The sequence below is a fragment of the Python bivittatus genome, unplaced genomic scaffold (genome assembly GCF_059951505.1).
Source record: "Python bivittatus isolate LINGU-HERP-01145 unplaced genomic scaffold, Pbiv_v1 ctg000320_np1212, whole genome shotgun sequence".
NCBI classification, from domain to species: Eukaryota; Metazoa; Chordata; class Lepidosauria; order Squamata; family Pythonidae; genus Python; species Python bivittatus.
Window position 1 is genome coordinate 4,050,199 of NW_028277052.1, and position 16,103 is coordinate 4,066,301.

At 40.8% G+C, this 16,103-nt stretch overlaps 1 protein-coding gene across 2 annotated transcripts in view; it reads left to right on the forward strand.

Annotated features, from left to right (window-relative positions):
* The window catches only part of ARHGEF12 (Rho guanine nucleotide exchange factor 12), an 82,654-nt gene extending 66,865 nt beyond the window's left edge, over positions 1–15,789 (forward strand). For both annotated transcript variants that reach the window (XM_007422875.3, XM_007422876.3), the window contains 10 exons: positions 1,452–1,527; positions 1,832–1,999; positions 4,148–4,235; positions 5,169–5,258; positions 5,432–5,511; positions 5,912–6,142; positions 7,217–7,684; positions 8,317–8,624; positions 10,155–10,227; positions 11,452–15,789. In XM_007422875.3, the coding sequence (XP_007422937.1) occupies positions 1,452–1,527; positions 1,832–1,999; positions 4,148–4,235; positions 5,169–5,258; positions 5,432–5,511; positions 5,912–6,142; positions 7,217–7,684; positions 8,317–8,624; positions 10,155–10,227; positions 11,452–11,462 (1,593 nt within the window). In that variant the 3' untranslated portion in view covers positions 11,463–15,789. The remainder of the gene's footprint in view (positions 1–1,451; positions 1,528–1,831; positions 2,000–4,147; positions 4,236–5,168; positions 5,259–5,431; positions 5,512–5,911; positions 6,143–7,216; positions 7,685–8,316; positions 8,625–10,154; positions 10,228–11,451) is intronic.
* Positions 15,790–16,103: the final 314 nt, after the last annotated feature.

Here is a 16,103-nt window from a genome sequence, read left to right on the forward strand (position 1 = left end):
GTATTTGAGTTTAAGTTTGAAAGGAGGGAATTTTTTTAAATCAGAACTTGACTAAAAGATCTGAAAATCACATATTAGGGTTTTTTTTCCATGACTTTCTATAATGTAACATAGATCTCTTTCTGATTTCATTATATATTTTATTAGCCAAAATAATAGCAGGCAAATAAGAGATTTTGTATTGAATTTTTGAATAATTTAAACTGGAATCCTATGAGGTTCTCACCTACACATTAGGTACGCTTTAAGAAGTATTTACCAATGTGTTCCCATTTGGTTAATGCAATTCAAGTAAATACTTCAGATGTTAACCATGACTGTATCTGAGCGCAGTAAAAATGCTTCAGTGTTTCTTTTCCCCCAGTAGCTGTCTCCTCAGAAAGAGTGGCACTAACTGTTGGTCCAGATAACCTGCATTTTCCATTATAAAAAGGTGTTCACTGTGATCCCTCCTATATCCTAACATTTCTTCCTCTCTTTTAATACCTCAGAGGAAAAGAACAACATTTTCTAGATGTTAGACCATTGTGTTTGCTTTTTGAATATCCTCCCTTTTCATCCTTTGACAAGAGCAGAAATAAGACTTTGTAGGTCTCCTTTACAAAGTGGATTAAACTGTGGCAGTTACAGGCCTGTCAGATTCTGAGGAAGACTCTACCTCCTTGGATTTCTAGCTCCCTCCCTCTAAGAAATACTACTACTTTTCCGACTGGTTGAACTAGACTTTATTTTGAAGAGGGTCTGTAAGGTAGTAAGTTGGTGTCCTGTTTATTCTCTCACTTCAAACTTGACTTTTTTGCCTCAGATGAAGTAGCCTTTAGCTTCAAAATGCAAGTTAGCCATGAACTCCCCTTCCCCTTCCTCCTCTCCCTGCCTTTTGTATCTGTGGAAAACTGCTCCATTGCATCCAGTCTATGGACTGTGAGATACTGAACAGCAAAAAGAATGGAGAATTTTACCTACCTTGGAGTTCTTCTCTTTGATCACCAAATTGTGGCCCAGTTTTGCTCAGAACACAGATGGACCTGGATTTATCAGCAGGGTGGATCAGGCCATATAAAATAAGAATTACTGCCTAAAAGGTAGTTGGGGGGCTTGAAAGGGAAATATGGAGTCCCTTCTAGTCCATCTTCTCAGGTTAGACTTCTTTGGTACAAAAGCACCTGCCTACTTATGGAGTGAGATAATCAGAATCACTCTTCGCCTTTGTCTGGTGAACAAATAAGATGATGTATAGGTATTAAAAGATCTCTGCTATTGGTTCCTCAAGTTTGTGATGGTGATCCTTCTGATAAATATTTGAAATTTTATTTACAGTCAGTGAACAGCAAAGTAGTTTGGACACTAAGACAACACCTAAAAGGTGAAATACAATAAAAGCAATACAACTCTAAGGGCCTGCCAGTTAAAATTGATAAATATTATTTTTTGCCTTTTTTTTTTTTGGGTAGAATTTAGATTTAACCAAGAAGAAAATGATTCATGAAGGTCCTCTGACTTGGAAGGTGAATCGTGACAAAACTATTGGTACGTTGTTATTTATTATTTTCTAAGAGATTTGTAGGACGTGGGGGGAAATGAGAATGTTACTAATTTCCTTAGAACTGATTAAGCAGTGAGTATTTTGAAATGGGTTGGAAGATAATAAAGACCAGTGCAGGGACACAGCAGTGATTTTCAACTAGTTCTCAGAACTACAGATGGGTCTAAATGCTTTGTATGCCTGGCTGAGAAAGTTTACAGCTTATTATTGCTTCTGCATGGGATGCAGCCTTCAATGTCTGCCCGGTAGAATTGATAACCCATTTCTGTTTTTCTCCTACCATTGCAGACCTCTATACATTGCTCTTGGAAGATATTCTGGTATTGTTGCAGAAGCAGGATGACAGACTGGTGTTGAGATGTCATAGCAAGATCCTGGCTAATACTGCAGATAGCAAGCACACATTTAGCCCTGTTATTAAACTGAACACTGTGTTGGTTCGCCAAGTGGCTACAGGTTAGTACAGCTGAGAATGCTAACTGGTTCTAACGTTGTTTTGAAAAAAATGTGTTGTCTAATGCGGTCATTGTCCAGGGGATAAAGATGGGATTCAGGGAAGGATAGCAAGCTGAAAATCATTGCTCACTAAGAAGAACCTTGATGTTTCTCTTAAGTTTGCCAGAAAGCACCTGGGTGACCCTCACTCTTCTGACAAAATGTTTTATGGGCAGGTGAGTCAATGGGCAGATGAGTCAAAGCTGGAACTCTTCAGGCTATATGGATGTCATTATGTCTGGTGGACACAGAGAACTGTATTCCACAATAACAGCCTCGTACAGTTGGTGTAGGCAATGTCATGGATTGCTGTCTCCTGACCTTGGATGTCTAGCCGTCATTGAAAGAAGCATATCAGGCCAACTGTCTGTTAACTGAAGTTGAAACACAAATAGGTCATGACTCATGCAATCAGGGCTACAGGAAAATGAATTAAGAACAGATTTCAGGTTTTGGGAAAGTCAAAGCCCATTAAAATGTGGCAAGGCAGTTCATCATGGCAGAATGGGCCAAAATTCCTACATAGTGATGTGAGAGACTTCATCAGTTAAGGGGAGCATTTGGCTACAGTTCTTGTAACTAAAGCTGGCACAACCAGTTACTGTGGTGTTTCTCAGCCTTGGCAACTTGAAGATGTGTGGACTTCAACTCCCAGAATTCCCCAGCCAGCAAAGATTACTGAATCTATTAAAATTGTTGAGGGCGGGGCATCAAAATGGGGACTAGGGAATGCCCTGCAGTATTGGGATAAGTAAGATGGGAGTGTCTCTGGGATTCTCTTAAGAATTATAAAATCCATGTAGTTTGGCTACAACCCTGCTGGGTTTTCTATATCTTCATTCTGCTGCTTAATAACCACCTCAGCTTTTTCTGGGGAAAAGCCATAGGAGAATAATATTCTTATGATATTCTGCTACCAGGCAGGTCTATACCCATCAGATGTTATTAACAGAAGCAGCCCTGTTAGAATCCAGTTAAATAAAAATGCTTGCCAGAGTTTGGCTTCTGTTCTTAAAAAGCTGGCTTCTAGTCTCAAGTCTTCATTTAGGATGTATTCCTAATTGCCCTTCTTTGTAAGGACCCAAGTTGGAGAAAGGGCCTAATTAAGTTTCATATTGAAGTTGTGTAATTGGTTTTTCCAGCAAATAGTGTAATAGATGCTTTAATAAAACCCCTGACCTGTGAGAGTGAAGTGTTAGAATTGCTGCTGCATTCCTTTGGGCTAAGACAAAGGGATAACTAATTCAGCTATTTAGTTTCTGGAGGATAAAAAAAAAATAAATCTTAGATATTTGAAGCACTTAATATATATCAATAGCATCCATGTGAAGCTCTGAAATTGTTCAGTGACAAAAATGCACAACAATTCAGGGGGGATTAACTTTTTCATAGAACTTTATATAAGTAGAAGTGAACTGTATGCCTAACCATTTCTTCTGCCCCCTTCCTGTTCACCTGTTCAACAATCCTTAATGCAAAATGGCCCACATCAGCCATGACACCTGGGCTAGGGTTTATTTTGTACAGGGGAATTGATGTAGGAAATATCACATTAATAAAAGAAGTGTATTGAGGGAATGTATAGCCACATAACTTATTCCCAGTTTAGGAAACCAGAATTTAAGAAACCAAGTTTATCAAACCTGAGTTAATTAGTTGAATGGCTAGGACATTTATTTATTTATTTATTTATTTTATTATTAAATTTGTATGCCACCCATCTCCCCCAATGGGTGACTCTGACATGGCTGCATTTCTGTGTACAATTATTTCTTATAACTCTGTCATACTATGTTCTTGAATGATTGGGTGACTGAAGGTAACAGGTTGCACGGCATTTCTTATCATTTCCGTACCTGCATATTATGCCCAATGGATAAGAACTAGTTCAGAACACACTTTATAAAACAGGTGGAATTCACTGACTGTTGGAAAAGTTGACTGGGGAAAAGAGAAATTGTGCTCTATCAGTTCAAGCTGTGCAACTGAAGTCCATTCTAAACTCATGTAGTTTCTATGGCAATTACTGTCTTTCTACTCAACTCTATCTGAAATGCAAAGCTGAATCCTAGTAAAACAAAATATTTAACTTGCTCTTTGTTTCTCCAGATAATAAAGCATTCTTTGTCATTTCCATGTCGGAAAATGGAGCACAGATTTATGAACTGGTGGCACAGACAGTTTCTGAAAAGACGGTGTAAGTAGGCTTGGGCAGTTTCTGCAAATGCAGAGTATTTATCACTTGTTAAGGAAGGAAATAAATATTGTGCTCCAAATCTGTGAAGTAGCTTCCTGCTAAAAGTTGTAGGGTTCCCTGTACAACTCCATGAGAACTTTTCCTCCCATTATGGCATGTAAAGTCATCCTTCTCTCATGCTGATAAAAATAGAGCATAGATTAGGGGAGATTTAACTAAGAAACAAAACTGAGGTCCATGTAGTATCCCATATTTAGGCCAACCTGGATTAATAACATATTAGTCAACAGCAGGGCTTTTCAAAACTTGTAGTAGGAAATATTTGTAGTCTTTAGCAATATATACTGTATATAGGGCCGTCTTTCATCAATTAGGCAAAACATTGGACAGTTTGTATTTCTGCTGTCCTTTGAGAAGCAGTACAGAAAGGGTTTTCTTGCCCTGTATTCTGCTAAGATTTTTATCTCAACTAGTTCAAGAAGACCACACCCGTATGAAAATTAGGGATATGCCACTGTTCAGATTCAGGCAGAAAAGGTACTTCAAAGGGATGTGGGCACACTCACTACACAGAGACTCTACAACGACCCTGCATACATAGAAAAAGCCACAGTATCTTAAATGGAGCCCTGACAGGATAAAGCTTGTGTCCACCTCTCCAAAATGCCATTTTTCCACTTTGGATCTGAATATCTGCATATCTCTAATGAAAATCCAGACAGCAGTTTTGTTCATGTCTCTGTAGCTTTGTATGTAATTGTTGGGAAGAAGTGAGGATAGCAGCTGCTTATGAACATGCCTGTCCATTAAGTTATTACAGCACAGTTGACTTTTAGCCCAGTGAGACGGAGACCAAAATGACCTGTGGCTAGGGGACAGAGAAGAAGATGTATTTTGGTAGAATAGTATTTCTTTATTTTTGCATTATTATAGATGGCAGGACCTCATAGTACGGATGGCAGGAACAGTCAAAGTTGGAAGAGGCAGGAATGTAATTCCATTGCCACAATCAGGACCATGCGAGTAAGTTGAAAAAAATATACATGTGTGAACATATAAATAATAGAGATGTTGGTTTGTTTTTAATTCAGTATATCCTTTGACTAAGCAGGATCTTCTTTTTAAAAAGACACAAGTTATGAGTGAAGATTCCAGAACTGCATGTGGTTGATTTGTCTTCCTTCTTTGACTTGCAGGGAAGATCACGAGGAAGAAGATGACCAGCATAAACTGAAGGAAGAACAAACTACCCCAGATAGCAGCAAGCAAAGTCCAGGTAAAAGCTAAGTGTGGATTTCATTACACTGTTGCTTATATTGGATAACTTCTACGTGATTGAAGTCTTTCTTGATTGAAATGAACCTTTCTGGAAAATTATCTTAGACAGGGTATGGTACAAAATTTGGCAGATGTGTTCCACTTCTTTCTTCCAGATACTCAGTAGCCGAAGGTACATTAATAGTTTTTTTAATTCTGTTTGGCATACGTTCTCCACCTCCAAAGATTTGGAAGCTCATAAATGTTTAACTGTCTAATTATAAGGTTTCCAGTTTAAGCTATCCCTTCAAAAGAAGATATAAGAATTAAAGAGTTGACGATAATGTTATGTATTTGTTCATGTTTATGCTTTTTTTTAAAATTCTTGCATTCATTTTGACATGTGGTTTGTTTGTTAGATAAAGATCTGGGGTTGGAATCTCCCCTGGAGCTGAAGACTCAGTCTCCTTCAATAGCCATGTCTGAGAAGTCAGAAGAGGAAGAACTTCTGGAAGCCAACAAGCAGTTTGGAGAAAAACTATCAGCCGACTTGCTGATCAAAGAATCAGCTGAACACTACAGCCAGATAAGCCCAGAGCTCTCATTCCAAGCTTCAGAAAATCGATGGGCATTGGATGCACTAAGAAACTGTAAGTAATTGAAAGTACATGGACTTAAAGGCCTAGGTGAGAAAATCTGATGGATTTAGAGGTATCTATTGCCCCTTGAACAGTTGAAGATAATCTGCATTTCAAACATTGTGTAAAAGAAAATCAAACATAGACCATTACTTAGGGATGGTGCTCACTGCTCTCTGAAACTATGTTTGTTGCATACACCATTCAACTGAATTTTCATTTTAGTGAAATAGACCCAGTGGTGATCTCTAAGGTACAGTTATAAGTGTGTCTGTAAAATGCATGTTAAGGTGATACAATTCTTCAGTTCCAATTCAGACTATGATATCTTACATGCCACTCTAATTGCTGGTAAAATACTTGTCCCATATGACTCGGGGTTGTAACTTAGGAATATGAGATTGAGCCATCACAATCTGCTGCCTTAATAGCATCATTCTGATCTCATAAGACCAAACACGCCAGAAGTTTGTTCCCATGATGGTCACCAGAAGTCTCTAAGGAATCCCACTGGCATCAGGAGAACACAATGGAGCCTTCTCACTGTGTTCTCAGGCAATTGATATTGGGAGACTTACTGCCTCTGATTCTATAAGTAGTATGTAGCCATCCTGATTAGCTACATCTTTGATAGATTTATCAAATCTCTTAAAGTCATCCAATGACCATCGATACACCTTTTGACAATGAACCACCTTCCAACTCCCTAAGCTGTAGGAGGTGTTGAGTTGCAAGAGGATGAGCCAGTTACTCTTTCATTCCTTAGGCATATGACTGTATTCCAATAATAATGCCAGTGTTGAGCTTATTGTCTTCTGCTTTGGCTTAGCTTTCCCTAAACTAAGTAAAAGATGACTTGGACTGTAACTCCTAACTTCTCTGACCCCTGGCCATTCTGTTGAAGGTTGATGGCAGTTAGTGCCAGGCTGGAGAAATCTGACTTCTGTCTTCCAGCTTCTCAGGCAAGGCGATGACAGTTAGTGGCTCTTTCCCAAGGGCTTTGGGCTCCTGCATCTTGATTGATGCATTCAAGAAGAGAGAATACTTGCCAGGACGTTACCATGATGCTCTCACATTTCCTTTCAGTGGGTTTATTGAAGAAATTACTGATGCGGCAGCTTGGTGTGTCTGAACAAGAGTCCCTTGAAGACTGGCAACATTTTTCTGACCATAGGAGAGTTCTGCCAGGGGCTCCTGAGGAGAACATTGTCCAGGGAGGACTTCAGTACTCAGATAATGGTGACAATGCCCTGTCTGGGCCTAGAAGGACACCCACTGGCACGAAAAGAAGTGATTTTGAACTTAGTTGTGGTAAATGGTCTTCAAGTGAATTGGTATCACCAGGGGACCCTGTGTTGAATAGCAGTCAGTTGATGGATCCCTTGAGCACAAACCCAGAGCCCCCAACCAAGGAACTGGAAGGAGGAACAAGTGCTGCTGATGATGGTGGGGAGCACTTTTTTGATGCTCAGGAAGCCCACAGTGATGAGAATCAATCAGAGGGTGAAGTGGTAGATGGGAAGGAGGTAGAAGAGGTGCAGCTGCGGATCTCAGGTGAGTCAGTCCATCAGTGTACAAGTCTGAAATGAACTACTGATGGAGTTATAAAGCTCCTGGATGCTGTTTGGAACAATTGGAGTGCTTTTGAGCCATAGCAAGACCTAGAGTATATGCTAAATGCTGAAGTTCATCATGAAGCATGTTCTTAGTAGTTGAGAGTATCTCTGAATATGTGTGAAATGCATTGGGAGAGAAATAAGAAGTAGAATTTGGAGATGTGGGGTCAAGCTTCCAGCCTTTGGCTGCCTCATCAGGTTTGGGCCTTTTTCCCTTGCCCTTTTGGACCAATGAAAGATTGATTAAGCCCAATTAGATTCTCCTTCTCCCCAGCTGAAATCCCATTAGGATTGCCAGTTCTCTATATGTCCCACACTTTTAAGAAACAGCATGTTTTTTCATCTAACATAAGTGGTGCCTCTCTCTAGCAGCTCCCTTCTTTCTTCCAGAGAAACAGCAAGGGCAAAGTATGGTGGGAACTAGTTGGCAGTTGTACAACTTCATAACAGAGTAGCAGAACTGTTAGGACAGGAAGTTTGCACGAGGCATACAGACATAGGTAGATTGGGTTGTGTGCTCACCCAGGCCGTTCATAAATGGGAGCATTAATGTTGTTATTCTCTTCTCAGGAAATTATTTGATCCTTGATGGATATGGCACAGTACAGGAGAGCTCTACCGACGAGGAGGTAACGTCGCTGGTTCTACAGTGCACTGCAGACAAAAGCACAATGGACTCTGCCCACCAACAGCTCATGTCTCAGGATGCCCACCCAGTTACCGCAAGCTCACCATTTGCAGAGGAATTGCTGGCCTCCCACTGGGAAGCTACAAAGGAATCCTGCTCAGATGCACGAAGGCCTTCCTTCTCGGTTGAGTCGCGTGCCTTGATGATGCATTACATCCAGAACATAGAAGCCAGCCTTCAGCATTTGAAGGTAGAGGGTGTGCTCATGTAAATGGATTGTCTTTGGGCTATATATCTTTTTTTAAAAAAAGGGTAGAGTTAGGGATTGGAGATTAAGAGGTTTGCTGGGAATAAGTCATGCTGAGGGGTACATGTGTGTTTATCTTCTTGACTGATTTTCACACTAGCTTTTCAAACTAATGCTCAATTCTGTGCTATAAATTCTAAGATCAGGAGAATCAGACATTGTCCAGAATTTATATAATTATGTCTGTGCCTTTACTCACTGGGTTACTCAAGATTTAAAGATTTGTTCTAGTTTTCTGAGACAGAGAAATGACAAATGAAAACCTTGGAATAACCCTGGAGGAAGACAAGCTTTCATGTCTCGGGAATGCAAATGAATGTTAGGAATGGCTTTAGGGTCAAGCACTGTATTGAAAGTATCCTTATAAAGCCTAGAGGACTGAAATGTAAAGGCTGAAATCAATGCTGATTCATTGAAGCCAAGATGTTGAAACTTCCGAAAGCCAAAATTAAACAAGAACCTGTTCAAGTCTTAGAGGCTCAAAAAGAGAAGAGTCAATATTTTATTGAGAGGAATCCAGCAGAGTCAAAAGTCACTACAGTAAGATCAGAAGGAAAGATTTGAGGAGAGCATAGTGTCCTAGAATTTTTGTCTTCCTGGATTCAGAAAATCCAAACTGATCTCATCTCTGGACTTCCCTCCTTTTTATGGAAGCAGTACTTATCCCAAATATGTATGTTAACTGATAGTTTCCTTTGCAATCTTTTAACGATCTGAGAAGCCAAAGAGAATTGAAAACCATGTGCCACTCTGTGAAACGTAAAATTTCTGTGTATAGAAAGTGTTCATTCTCACTGAATAAGCTTGGAAATTTTTTTCCAAGGTAATGGTCAGTCATGAGGACATTAACCTTGGCTTCACAAGCTTGGTCATAGTTGCTTGCTGTGCTACAGATCAGTGTGACCATTCATTGGTGGCCTTTTCTAGGCACCAACCTCACAAGTTGGTTGGGGTGCAGTTTGTGCAAACAAGGTATAAGCTGAAGTGGGGTTTAGTCCATGAACAGATGGTCTGGGATTTAGACCAGTCTTCTAGATGAGGAGGGAGAGGACTATTGGCTTGAATGTCTTTGCTGCACAAGATGCTAGGAAGCGCACAGTTTCATGGTTGTGGCAGAAAATGCACAATAGCCGCTTAAGGAGGAGATCGAAACATGGACAGTCCACTGCAAATGAGTGATAACTTATGGGATGGGGAAGATGATCCCTATAATGAGTGTATTCCCATGCTCCTTTCAAAGGCAGCCTGTATTAACTTCTGCCAAACCTGCAAGAAGATTGCCATATCTAGAAGAAAAATAGCTGAAAGGAACTGGATCTGTTCTCTCCTCAGCATTGGAAGTCCCAGTGATGGCTTGAGAATGGAGCCCAGGGTTTGTTTCAGAAGGTAGACAGCCAGCGCCAGACAGATTAAGTTGGCTACTTCCCGGTAAGGGCCACTGCTCAACCGTGTATGATGGATTGTGTCTTTCAGGAAGTGGAGGAAAACTACACTGCTCTCCTTCAGCAAAGGCTGGGTGGCTCCATCACCACGGATGAGCATTCGGGTATGTTTGTCCCTTTCCTCTGATAGCTTCTAAATAGGAGTGTAATGTGTTAATAATTCGCGGGCTTTAGCTCCAAGGGAAGCTACTGTGTGGTGCTGGTTGAATTCTTCAGTTTTCATGACACTTCCAGAATTTTTTTAAACTGGTTACCCAACATTATTAATCAATGCCTAAGTCTGCTGATTGTGCATTTCTGGCCTTGCATCCTCTCTGCTCAGCATTTTCCCTTTTGCTAATTGTACTTGTGTCTCTGTCTAAACGAAGATGCACAATCCAGGGCTCCCAAAAGTCTTTGTTGCCACATTTTTATATAGTACATTATTAAACGCATTGAGTCAGGGATAAACATGGTGGCAAGATTTAATCTTATTTAAATGTTAATGAAACAAAATTAAATTTAGTTTGTGGAGAGATGTCCTTGGCATGCCACTCGGAGGCCAAGTGTAGTCCCTCAGCCCGGAAGAGGCTGCACACCCCTTAATTAAAGGAACAAATGCATCTAAAGAGCCAATTGGGGAAAAGAAACTGAAAATGCTTCCAAAATCATTTCCAGGTTCAGAATTTTTACAGAAGTTTGGAAATCAGTAAACTTGGACAACAGATGTCACTTTCTTGTAATTGAAGGCCTTCTGGGTTAGATTTGTGTCTGCTCATCCACATGATCCACATAGCCTACAACTCCTGCATATTGCCTCTATTTTAGTCAGAAATCTGTGAGAATTCTGCCCCATCTTCATATAAGCATTAGTTAAATTGCAGTGACTAAAAAGATGGGAGAAATCGTAATTGTCACATTCTTTTTCATGAAACTACCATGAGTGGAAATGTGGAAAGAAATCATATTTCTGTACACATTTAATAATTTGCAAAATTCTGATCCTGAGTATCTTGTACACTTCTGATAGAGACAAGCAAGGGGATACATTTCTTTTATATCTTATGCTAAGCTGTGCTTTACTGAATAGGCTACAAATGACAGTATATGGAGCCATAAGTCCATGGCTTACAAACCAGAGTGGCCGGGTTTATATGTTGTACTAAGCCCAAATCAAATCACTTTATAGCCTAGTGTAGCGTATGACCCTATATACCTAGTGCAGTGATTGCGACTTGGTAGTGGTGCACACATCATACAATCCCTTTCAGCTGTCCCACATCTCTGAACTCCTTGGTGGTTCTTGGTTCCTTTACAGCACTTTTTTCTGGTTCTGTTTTTGTCCTCAGATAAAAGTTAATCTCACTTCTTGCAAATGGCTGGAGATCGGATGGAACCTTCTGCCTTGAGTCAGCCTCTGCTAGCCTCAGCTGGCCTCTGCCTGGACTCTCTTGGCCCTAGGCCTCTTTCTACGGACCCTTCAAGTGTGAGGGGACTCCACATAGTGGAGAAGTGGGCAGTTTCCTTTGAGGTGTCTGCACTAGCCTTTCAGGGAGAGGGGGCGATTTGGTTCCCCTCCTCTTGCTACCAGAAATTCTTTTTGATTCCAAACGGAGGAAAAAGAGGAACAGAAAGAAGAAACCAAATGTATAAAGTTCTGGGTGTAGGATATAAAAATGTATCTAGACATTAAAAAAAAATCAGTGTATTTATTTGACTTCATTCCGTGTACTGAAAGCACACTTTAATTTGTATTTTATTTTGCTTTAAAAAAAAATGATAGTGCCAGTTTGCTAGGCCCCCAGCATCTTTCTTCTCCCCAACCTTTATTCTGAACTGAGTTGCATGTGAGTGTGTCTTGATTTTCCCCCGGATTCTGCCAGCAGCCAGTCTGTTCCTCAGTCGAGTTATTCATGGAACAAAATCTAGCAGCACGCAGATGGGCTTTCTTCTCGTGCAATTCTGTGTGCACTATGTAGCCAGGAAGGATTTGAAACTGGCAACCAAATTTCTCTTTGGGAATGCCTTTACTTTTCCTGTATTGAATAAAAAGAGGGAAAGATTGGAATTTGGGAGATATGTTCCCTGCCTGGGTACTGATTTGATTGTGACTCCCTTCTGAAAGCAACAGCTTGACATTTGTAGCTTTTGGGGGTGGGCATGGGGTATTTCTCCAGTTAAGGGCAAGCAATATATTTGTCAGAAATTCCTGAGGTCACCATGTTTTTAATGAGCCGTGAGCAGTAACTACTGCAGAAGTTAGCCACTGTTTTTTGAAGGTAGGGGCCAGAAATGTTCATTACCCAAAAGTGTGCCTTACTGACTAGTGTGGGGTAGACCAAGCAAGACTTAGCTTGGAATAGTGCTATTTTGCCCTTTTTTATGCAAAAGTGCTCTGAAATCATACTAGTAACTGAGAAACATCTGCAATAGAAGAATCAGAGTAACAGATACCATCTCTGGTATAACCTCAGTAGAATGCTGATATCCTGATGTTTTGGAGCTGGACCTTAACAAGCTTCACAGCACTGATGTAAACATTAGACACTGGGTGGGTTGTCTACATCGGGTAGATTGTTTTTCCATCAGGACAGATGATTCAGGGTACATCTCCCTGTGGAGCATTCCTTGCAAAACATTTCTGTCTGCACCAGCTATCTAGTTCTTGAGTCCTTTCTTTTTCCTGGCAAGCCAGATCTAAATGTGCCAAATTCTAGAAAACCCTTTAATGTTTTTTTAATCATGCTAAATGCACTGTGAAGTGTAGAGAATCTTCCTTTTTTCTTATTTTCAGCATGAATGTCATATGCTATGCTCCATTAATGCAGAAAAATATTTTTCCTGTAGCCAGGAATCTAAATCTGTTTCCACTTGCAGGAAAGAGTCAGGCTGAGGAGGAACTTTTTTTAAAAAAAATTTTTTCCCCTTCCTCAATATTTCCAGTCAAAGTACTGGTGCATAGTTAAGGGAGGAAACTTCCCAGTTGACTGGGTCACCAAGCTCCTTCAGAGGCTGGAAGCCACCAAAAACTCAAAAGGAATTCCTTTCAGCTTCTCGTTATCAGGGCCAGTCTGTTGGTTCTCATTTCTAAATTTCTCCACCCTAAAACTCGAAGCAGTTTCCCAAATGGAAATGTATTTTAAGAAGACCAGACCCATATCACAGATGACCATGGTTTTAAAAGTGTTTTCCCTGTTTTCAAAGGCGTATTTTCCTTGGTCTCTGAACTGTGTTTTGGTCAGGTGAGTGGCATTTTCACCTTCCCATGCTGCAGTTCCACATCTGTGGAGCCATAGGAAGTCAGGCTCACGCGCAGACCTTTCTCTAGCATAGGTAGGTTTGAAGGAGCCAGAAATCAGTAAATTTTTGGTGACGCTTGGATGCCAGGCTCTTTACGTATATTGTGGCAAGACCTGTGCCTGCTCTCGTACCTCTGCCGTACGTTGTGTCAGCATCCTTAAAAGACATTTGGGGTCAGGATGCCAGAAGGCCATGCAGAGCAGCAGAATGCAGAAGGGCCATCGGAAGGCTTGATTGACCTCAATAGAGGATATAACTGCCTTTTCCCCCGCTTACTGGAGAGTAAAGCAGAGTACTGTGTTCTTGTCCTACTGGTGGTTTCTTTGTATCGTGTGTGTGTGTTTTTCTGTTACACAATCTCCCGTTAAGGGCATTATTTTGTGATAAGAAAGAGAGGGTAGCGAGGAACAGGGATCACCGATTGTTTCCAGCAGCATCACTGACTGTCACAGGAGATGTCTCGGCTCCCTAGCACATCTACTGTACAACAGGCCCCGGGCACAGATCCATTTTTGTGAAGAGGGTCCACACTAAAATGCACTTTGTGGGATTCCCGTTGGAATTGGTCTTTCTGTCTTTGTGTCCTAGAACAGCCATGAGGAATTCCAGCCAAAGAGACCTTCCCTGTCCTTCCCCACTGGCTGCGATCGTTCCCTCCTTGGGACCGGAGAGTAGGATGGAGCAGTCTTCTTCCCCCTCAGCCCTCTTCTTTCTCCCTCCCACCCTTTGCTAGCTGAAAATAATATAAGTAATGAAAGACTTTTTTTTTTAACCAGAGAATATTATGTTGTCTGCGCTACAGTCCTATTTAGGATGTCTTTGTTTTTAATCTGGATGTATCAGACCAGCGTATTGGAACTGGGGCTCAAAAGGCAAACTCTGATTCTAGAGGCAGCTTCGTGCCCTGCTGGTTTGCACGTCCTTTGACTTTATACCCAAGATGAGGTGAGTTGGTAGAATACTGATGGGAGAGTGGACTGTTTCACATTGCTCAGGGAGGTAATTGTCCAGGGCCATAAGAAGCCAGAGATAACATTCGTAAAAGGGATTCTGCTTTCCGACAGTAACAGGCAGGCTAAAGCAACCTTCGGTATTTTGCAGTGATGGTGCTTTAAACGGCCAGATGCCACTCTTCAGCTCTGAGTTCTACTCGCGCTACCTCCCCACTGACTTAAATTGGCACTTAACAGCCACATCTCAAGGCCTGGCAGACTGCAAGGCGTGTATTCAATTTTAAATTTTTCTCCCATGGCTCTGCCTATTGTTGAAATGCGTTACCCTTGTATTTTACACAAGGGCATTGAAAATAACGATTCCCAGCCCTGTCTTACCGTCTACTTGCAATGATCCAGGTCACGCTGACCCCTCAGAGCTCTACCAACTCATCTGCATCTCGCCTTGCTGCCTGTGTAGATGAGATCTCATCACTGATTCACAATCGTAAGATGAGCAGGAGAAGAACAGAAGTTACATTTTCTGTCCTGGGTTTTTGGGGTTGCCTTTTCCATAACAGTCCTATCTCACTGCCTGCCAATTCCTCCCCAGTCTACCACTGAGACTAGAACTAGTGAGAAATAGGATTGCTGGATGGAGTGGGAAAGGTCATGCAAGTCCCTTACTGCTTTTGGAGGCTGGACATACTTGACTGTTGTGCTTAGTTCCTACAAGAAAATTGTGATAGCTTCTGAGAAAAAGGGGACCTTTAATAACTAAAGTGTGAGAGAGTTGCATGGGTTAAAGACCCCATACAGTGTAATCTTTTACTCTGCCGTATTTGCATAAGGATGACTGTACCAACATGGTAGGCTGCCTTTTTTTGGTAGAAAAACTACTTGATTTGTACTGTTTCCTCATCTAGGATCTTAATGCAGCGTATACATTTGATGAGTGAATCGGATCTCCCTCTCTCTCTTCCATTCCAAAGAAACCCTTTGTTCCCCTCGTCCCCTCTTCCCCAGGCGCCAGCTCATAGGCAGATGCTGTCCAAAAGGATTCTGCAGTCGGAAAGTTACTCCGCTCTTCTTTTAAAAATTTGGAATTATTTGTCGTAATGCTCTAACTGCTAGAACTGTATTTTATTTGCTTGCCAGACATTTACTCCTTTTAACAGATTCTGCTTTTAAGGAAAAACAAAACAATCCAATCTGAAAATACTCTCTGAAAAGGAAAATGCAAAAACAAACAAGCAAAAAAAGGTCAACAACAATAAGACTGGTTGAATATCCTGTATTTTTAACTGATCATGTTTGAATGTCTAAGGAAAGAAAAAAAGAATTTATTGTTCTAATTATCCAGATGTATGTATGTTTGTAAAATAGCTCTTATTAGCTGATAAGGTTGTATGTTTTTGGAACAAAATATTGATCATTAAAAAAAGTATTGAGTTTTGTGGGTGTTTTTGGATTCTGGGGAACATTCAGATATCAGTAAATAAGGTTAAAAGAGGCAACATTTGACTGTGGTGTTCTTCACATTGTTCAGAACTTGACAGCAGAAGCTGTCACAGAAGTTATTGACAGGCAAATAAATTGGTCTTTACTCGGTACAATTTACCTTTCTGAGTCAGCAACACAATTATGAAAGATTGCATTTTTTCTCCCAGGGTCAGTGCTTAATATAATACATGGAATAGCTGTAGCTGGATGGTACAGCACGTTTTCCGAGACCCACAGTCACCTCTCTGCATCTTGATCTTAAATGT